Source organism: Chlamydomonas reinhardtii, chromosome 6, assembly GCF_000002595.2.
Source record: "Chlamydomonas reinhardtii strain CC-503 cw92 mt+ chromosome 6, whole genome shotgun sequence".
Lineage (NCBI taxonomy): Eukaryota > Viridiplantae > Chlorophyta > Chlorophyceae > Chlamydomonadales > Chlamydomonadaceae > Chlamydomonas > Chlamydomonas reinhardtii.
In genome coordinates this window covers 4449264-4457555 of record NC_057009.1, presented here as the reverse complement: position 1 = coordinate 4457555, position 8292 = coordinate 4449264, and the positions used below count along the sequence as shown (strand labels likewise).

The 8292-nt window shown below is 59.0% G+C and overlaps 1 protein-coding gene across 1 annotated transcript; it reads left to right on the top strand.

Moving 5' to 3' along the window:
• The first annotated feature begins 2346 nt into the window (after nt 1-2346).
• CHLRE_06g278277v5 (uncharacterized protein) lies at nt 2347-5212 on the top strand. Its single transcript, XM_043063192.1, has 4 exons — nt 2347-2817; nt 2893-3078; nt 3238-3467; nt 3563-5212. The coding sequence occupies exons 1-4, from the start codon at nt 2804-2806 to the stop codon at nt 3607-3609; spliced, it is 477 nt and encodes a 158-aa protein (XP_042923895.1). The 5' UTR covers nt 2347-2803; the 3' UTR covers nt 3610-5212.
• Nucleotides 5213-8292: the final 3080 nt, after the last annotated feature.

Below are 8292 nucleotides of genomic sequence, written 5' to 3'. Positions count from 1 at the left end.
TTTTCCACCCTGCATGCACAGGAGACTGTGTCACAGCTCCTCAAGCACAGGATACGGCATCCAACTCACCAGGCAACAAATGTTTGTCGGACAGGCTCCCGGTAGCCCAGAAACCGTATGGTGCCTCCTTCACTGCTGCCTTGGAACACGCACCATGTGCACGCGCCAACGTACGAGTTCTGCCCATTGCCATTGCAAACTTTGGCCCGGGCAGGTGTGTCTGCCATGACAACGCCAAGAAATACCAGATGTACGAATGTCCTGCTGTGCGTGACCCCATTCTCACCTGGCCATGCCTCTGTGACCTGCATGCCATTCTGCAGGCGCAGAAAGTCTGACGCTATGAGGCGCATGATCGGATCAATGGTTTCTGGAGCCTTTGGGCCTGCTATGATAGCAATGACGTGTTGATTCCAGCACTTCCCCTTGTTGCGTGGGTCAACATCCGCACACCGGATGAAGATCAGCCCAATAGAGTGCTGTGTCGAGTTATACGGGGTAATCCAGTCAATCCCCAAGTCATAGACCGAAGCATCCATGCTGTTAACTTTACCACCGGTTGCACTTTGCATGCGTTCAAACCATGTGCCTGTGTTAGAGTCGTGATCAGGGAATGCCTACAACTAGGAACAACTCTCAATGCTCACCATTCCACATGGCGGAGCCAGGTGGGTTGTCTGTCCGGAATTTCCCACGCTCTTTGCAGAACGCAGGGTTTGTAAAGAACTGAGACCTGATGACCTCTTCTATTCCAAAGTATACAAACCAGCTGGAAGGGGTATACACCTCACGGTCTGTGCGTGTGTGGGGGTGTGTGTGTGGGGTTGGGGGGTGGGGGGGCAGGTAAGGCAATGTACCGCCATCCACATGGTTCGACATCACTTACCCCCCAATTTGGAAATGTTGTATCTTGGCACGGCACACTTGGGACACACATCTTTCAAGTCAGTACCGTCACAGGCTGGCTTTCCATACAGGTGCCCTGTGCACTGGCCACTGGTACATGCATGCTGCTCAAAGTCCTTCCAAGAGGGTGCACCACATAGGGTAGTCAGCATGTACAAAGATGAAGGGCACACATGATTGTCGGGGAGTGTAGCACAGTGAAGGCGCATTGCTGATTCAAGCTCGTCGCGACGCGGACCGTACTTCATTATGTGGCCCATCAGTGCATGAGCAAATTCACGCAGTGTATACTTGCACTTCTGGATGTATTCTCCTGGGTATCGGGGATCTGGTATGGCCCACAACGGATGGTCTAGGTGGAGCTGATAGAATGCACGGGTGCCTGGTGGTGTGTAAGGCTGAGTGCAGCCGCACACACAGGAAGCAACTGCAACAGGATCCAGTGCCCCTGGCTCCTGGGGTGGGGCACCAGAGACCTCGTCTGCTAACCACTCTGCTACATAGTCCATCAGGTTTATGGGGTCCAGGTCGTTGATTGCATCACGGAACTCAGCGTCCCCGTCTCCTGTCCATTGATCACAATAAGTTATGCTATCACCAGGAATGGTAAGGACAGGACTCACCCTCTGAGTGACTGGACATGGCCGATTGGAAATCATCATCAATTTCTCCATCACACGGGGCTGGCAGACCATCCATGGCAGTTGGTGCTTGTGCAGAGTCACCAGATACGGTGGGACTTTCACCATGGTCTCCTGCTCAGGAATAAGCGTGGGGTGGGGTTGTGTGTATGTTCTGGCTTATGGGTACTTACAATTCACCCAGCCCTAGTTCCATGCTGCCCCAGTGCCCCCCCCCCCCCCCACACACACACACACAGTCTCGTGCCCACATGCGAAAGCCCCCAGGGTAACAGCTGCCTTTGGGTCTGCAAAACACACCATGTTCTGTGTGTGTATCCACATGCGTGTCGGTCCGTCCAGAAGGGGGTGCTTGCTCGACAAGCGGGATGTCTGAAGGTGCAAAGGATTGCTGTTAGAAGTATGCCTGCAACGGTGTGCCAAGCAGTGAGCGCACCTTCGAGCACGCCGTCAAGTCCGAGGTCGTAATGGGCAGCCGCAGGGTTTGGACACACGTGCAGCGCCTTGTCTGCCACCGTCCAATTGCATTTGATGCAAACCCAATGAAGACGCGAGCCAGAACGCCTGCCACCTTGTCCTCGTCGAACTAGCGCAAACTGCGCGTCATCAGCGGCTTCCATCACTGATGCGTACAGAAGTAGTATCAAAGCTATAAATCGTAAAGAGCCCATCTTATAGAGTAAACATATCCTTAAGATTACGGGTTCCATGCTTGGTTAGTGCGGACTTAGAGCCGTCAGCCGATGCCCGGCGGCCCATCGGGTATCTTGTGTTCAAGGACGTTTCTCTTCATAAACTTGTACCCACTTCTCCTTTGACGTACTTAAACACAATGGCGCGACATTTCCGGACAGAACTATTGCTTACTTCGCTTGAAAAATGCGAGGAGTTGTTGGATCGCCCAGTATTCACTGATAAAGCCGGTGTTGCGGTGCTTGGCTCTGCTCTGTTTCCTTTCGCCGTTTTTGAGACAACTGACAGGACCAAGGAGCTGCTGGACGACATCAGACAAATTTTCACGCGAAGCAAGCTCGTGACCGACTGCACCGAACAGGTACTCATGCGTGCATAGTGACAACATAACACTTGACAATGACGAAGCTGTATGGGACAATATGCACAGGACCGACAAGGGCGCACGGCTGCCATACACGGTGTGACTGGCGTGGACAAACGGCCCTTTGATGAGCACTGGCTCCACGTCTCGTCCCCGTCTACAAGGAAGACAATGTACACGGAGAATACGTCTGCCATACATGCCTCCGGACTGGTGAGTTGCTGCTGCACACTCTAAACCCTGTATACACCAGCCTGACATCACATGGCCACCCTTGAACATATACAGGGGCACTTCTGGTCCCGAGAAGTACGACGCATCTCGCGCGCTGCCATTGGAGAAGTTGTTGGCATCACTTCAGGCTGACTTGCAGCTGTTCAAGGACGACACTCTATTTGAGGCATGCAAGGGCGCAGACACGTCCTTCTACCTTGGACCCAACCGGGGCATGTGTGACGTGCTTGCAGGCACCAAGTAAGTCCCTTCCAGTGTAGAATAACACTCTGAAGTGCACCAGGTTGCCCTAGACTACCGGGCAATGACTGTACAGGGCTTCAACAAAGGTAGACCCATGCAGACTGCATTTTCTGAGATGCGCCATCATGGCACCGTCTATTCTCACCACTGATACAGGCACTCCTTCACTGGCAGCCACGAGGACTACCCCTTTTCTGCCCCAAGTGCACTCATCGTCATGACGGGTGAGAAGATGTTCTGGACTGCGCCGGGCTCCTTTAGGCAGTTGCTAGAGGGCTGCACCAAGAAGGCCGACATGGACCTGCTGCTGACATCAATGAGGCTCATCACTCCTGCCATCCTCAAGCAACTGCACGCTGCCTTTGGCGGACATCTGGTAACACTCGGTCCGGGCATGGGAGCAGTTGCGCAACCCCGTTGCGTGCACGCCGCGTGCAACCTGGAGCCAACCATGTCCATCAATTACACTCTCTGTAGTCAGGCCCAATGGGCGGCGTGTGTGCACGCAACCGCGCTTGGTGCCGCTGAGAAGAGAGTTGCAGACGCACGTGCGTTCGTGATGGAACTCTGGGAGAAACGGCGCAACAGCACCCTGGCCAAGGGCGAGGGTGAAGGTGACGAAGAGGGTGAGGGCGAGAGTGAGAGCAAGGGTGAGGGTGGGAGTGGGAGTGGGGGTGAGGGGGGCAGCACCAGCAAGAGCTCGAGTGAGGGTGAGGATGAGAGCGCGGATACGAGCACAAGCGTGGGTGAGGGTCAGGGTGGCACAGGTGATGATTGGGACGAGGAGGAGGAGAGAGAGAAGGTGGTGCGGCGGCTACTTGCCTACGAGTTCGCAGATAGCGAGGAGGCAGAGTTCCGTGGTTACAGCAACCTGTTCAACAAGGGATGGGCAAACTGGATTGAGGCACGGATACGGGACGATTCCATCCTGTTTGGGTATGGGAATGCGGAGGAGATGAGGGCAGCACATGAGCGCCTGGAACTGGTCAAGGGCCTGCTAGAGGATGAGTCCCGTCCCCTAGGCACGCTCCTTTGCATTGGTGCCGACACAGCATGGGCAAGGCGGCAACTAACTGTGGTGAAGAATGCACTGCGGGTGTCGAGGAAGAGGAAGGCATAAGTTAGGAGGTGGGGCCACCAGGCGGTGGATTGATCAAAGTGAAGGTAGACGGTGTGCCATGGATGGTGGCTGGGGGCATTAGGGTGTGTAAGAGTGGCGGCCGAGGGTGTGGGGTGGGCCATCCACCACAATAGGAGCAGGGGTACCTGCTGAACGGTGTAATAGAAGGGAAAGTACTTGACGCCCCGTACAGCACACGAATCACTAGCAGAATACGCCAAATCTATCCCTTTGGGATTCCGGGGAACCCCGGCTACGGGGAAGTTTCGCCCCCCTTCCGGGAAAGTTTTGGCCCCTTACGGGAAAGTTCAGCATTTTTCCGGGAACGGATTTTTTTCCGGGGAAGACCTTTTCCCAGAGTGGGTGCTCGCCGAGATGTTAAAATGCCGACAAGCGAAATGTCGCCAACTCCACGGCGACGCTCCTGAACCGCCAGAAACCTATTCCATAGCAGTGTCGAGTTCCAAAGCACAAGCCGGCATAGGCTGAAGGGCGCTGGAGAGGGAGTGTCGCGCTACAGCTGCAAAGTGGACTGACGAAAAACGAGCACGCCCACAAATGCAAACTGCTTCACAGTGGTTCGTAGGCCTTAAGAAGCCTAAAACAAAAGGAAGCAAGTCAAACAGCGCGAGAGAAATGACGTTGACTGTTTCAAAGCTGTGCAGAAGGAAAGGAGGATGCAAGAATAGCAAGAGAAGAGAGTAAAAAAAAGTATGACCGGGTGCACCGGCAGTGGCTGTATGCGTCCGCGGAGGGACTTGGGTTTGGGCCGCGCATGCTGCGCTGGATCCGCCTGCTCACTGCCAACGGCTCTGCCCGCGGGTGTGTGAACGGGATGCTCTCTGACGCCTTCCCAGTGCTGAACGGCTTGCCGCAGGGCAGCACCGCCTCACCACCCCTGTGGGTCATCCAGATGCAGCCACTGACGTCCTTTCTGCGGCAGCAGGTGGAGCAAGGGGCACTGCGCACGCCCCTGTTACCCAGTGGCGAGCAGGCGCCACCTTTTTTTTTTGAGGAATCATCCTTACAAGGTTGAACAGGGGCAGACGCGCTGCCCCCCTGCTGCCTGAAGACAGCCTGGTCCCCGAGACCAGAACCCTGACAGGGCAAGAAGAGAAGAAAAGAGAAGAAAACAGAAAGCAAACACCTCGAAAACCGCCACCAACCACCCCCATCCATCCCACCCCACCCCACCCCGACCCGGCAGACAGAGCAGGAGGCTGGCCCCCCCGCCCCCCGGGAGGGGTTTCACAAAAACACCGCCAGACCTAACCCAAGCACCAAACTACACCACAGCCTAACCGCAAGAACCACCACCACCGCGCGCCAGAAAAGAAAACACCAGCGGTATGCACTCGCCCCGCCCAAACCCACCCCACCCCCACAAGTCGGTTGCTTAAGCAACACCCCAGGAGAACCAGCAGAGGAGACACAAGCAGAAAACTAAACGGGCCAGATGTGGCGCTGACTAAGCGGGCTCCAGCCCGCTGCAAGACGCGCTGTGCAGGAAGGCCCACAGCCGCCCAGGCGCTGCGACGCCAGCCAGAGCTAAAACACATGGGCGCCAGATAAGCTGATGATGATAAAACGCCACGCCAGCGCCTGGAAAGAAACGCCGCCCAAAAGAAAACCTAGGGGGCCTGCACAGGTGATGCAAGCGTCAGCCGCAAGTTCAACTTCGGTGACCCACCCTGAACCTCCTCCACTTCACAAAGCGCGCCACCCGCCGACCAGATGGCAACAAAGTGCTCCAGCTTAGCCGCCTTGAGCTGTGCGGTGAGAAGCTGTGTGGGCAGAGCCGACAGGGTTTCAGGGGTTAGCGTGGCGGCAGTGAAACGCAGCTGCATCACCCTGCGCAGCTCGCTGACCACCTCCCGAACCACATTTTTTTTTTGAGGAATCATCCTTACAAGGTTGAACAGGGGCAGACGCGCTGCCCCCCTGCTGCCTGAAAGCAGCCTGGTCCCCGAGACCAGAACCCTGACAGGGCAAGAAGAGAAGAAAAGAGAAGAAAACAGAAAGCAAACACCTCGAAAACCGCCACCAACCACCCCCATCCATCCCACCACACCCCACCCCGACCCGGCAGACAGAGCAGGAGGCTGGCCCCCCCGCCCCCCGGGAGGGGTTGCACAAAAACACCGCCGGACCTAACCCAAGCACCAACCTACACCACAGCCTAACCGCAAGAACCACCACCACCGCGCGCCAGAAAAGAAAACACCAGCGCTACGCACTCGCCCCGCCCAAACCCACCCCACCCCCACAAGTCGGTTGCTTAAGCAACACCCCAGGAGAACCGGCAGAGGAGACACAAGCAGAAAACTAAGCGGGCTGGATGTGGCGCTGACTAAGCGGGCTCCAGTCCGCTGCAAGACGCGCTGTGCAGGAAGTCCCACAGCCGCCCAGGCGCTGCGACGCCAGCCAGAGCTAAAACACATGGGCGCCAGATAAGCTGATGACGATAATACGCCACGCCAGCGCCTGGAACGAACCGCCGCCCAAAAGGAAACCTAGGGGGCCTGCACAGGTGATGCAAGCGTCAGCCGCAAGTTCAACTTCGGTGACCCACCCTGAACCTCCTCCACTTCACACAGCGCGCCACCCGCCGTCCAGATGGCAACAAAGTGCTCCAGCTTAGCCGCCTTGAGCTGTGCGGTGAGAAGCTGAGTGGGCAGAGCCGACAGGGTTTCAGGGGTTAGCGTGGCGGCAGTGAAGCGCAGCCGCATCACCCTGCGCAGCTCGCTGACTACCTCCCGAACCACATGCTCCGACGTCTGCTTAGCAGGCTCGCGGGACCAGTACGCACACCAGACGGCGTACAAGAAGGTGGCCCGCAAAGTGCTCCACAGCAGCGCGCCCGCCCCCCGCGGGCCTGAGGCCCACATACCCATGCGGTCCCCCAGCATGAAGCCCGCGTCCGTCACTGGCGGCGCCGCTGCCTGGGGCGCAACGCAGGCCCACAGCTGCTGCAGCCACGTCCTCGCCTGCGCATAAGCTGGACACTCCAGGAAGATGTGCGTCAGGCTGGCCCACGCCCGCGGGCCAGGTGGCCCGCAGGCGGGGTGAGGACAGTGCGCCCCCAACCCCCCGCACCCCGTGGTCACCCGTGGCCGAATGCCCTTGCCCGCCCTGTACAGCCCGCAAGGCAGGTAAGCATGTTGCAGCCTGTACACAAGTACCTTAGCCCCCCGACTGGCGTGGCTGTCCCACAGCCTCCGCCACGTACCCCGCAGAAGGGACGCATCCGGGGGTGGCATGCGAGGGTCGCCCTCCACTGCCGCTGCTGCTGCCGCCGCCGCCATGGCAGGCCCTGTGCTAGGCCCCGCCCCGCCCGCCGCCTGCTCCTGCAGCCGCGCGGACCGCCGCGGCCCCTCACCTGACTGCTGGGACGGGGACGCATACGACTGCAGTTCTCTCGCCGGCGTGTTCTGCAGCCCGGCTGCCGCAGAGGTGCGGTGGAGCCAGGGGTCCAGAGCCACCGGGTTATTGTGGAAATGCTGCGCCGCCGTGGTGGTCAGCTGCGCCGCTGCACGCTGCCACTCCGCCTCCCGCTCCACCAGCCGCGACTGTGCCGCCGGCTGTGTCCCCGAAGCCCCCGCCTGCTGTGCTGGCGCCGGGCACGGCATGGCTGCAGGGCGTGCCGGAGCCGGAGGTGCGGCCGGGTTAGCCGCGGTGATGGCCCGCCGCACGTCCCGCACCGTGTAGTCCGCCAAGCTGACACCCGCAATCCGGCAGTGCTCCGGGTGCACCACCACCCCAGCCTCCGGCGCCAGGAAGTACGGCGCCCGAGGCCACGCCCCCGCCCGTTCCCCTGGTGATGCTGCATCGTACGCCGCCCGCTCTTCAAAGGTCCACAGGTGCCGCGGCTTGCGGTGCTGCAGCACACAGGCAGGCTGCCATGCCCCATCCACCGCCGGGGGCAGCACGCCAGGCCCAGGCTCCAAGAGCCGCCCCGTGTAATGGACGTAGGACACAGCCCCCGCAGCGTTAGCCACCCACAGCTGGTCCAGGCTAACCCGCCACTGTGGCGGCGCCGCTGGCGGCTGAGTGGCTGGCTGCGGCGGATGCTGTTCCACACCCGCGCTCCG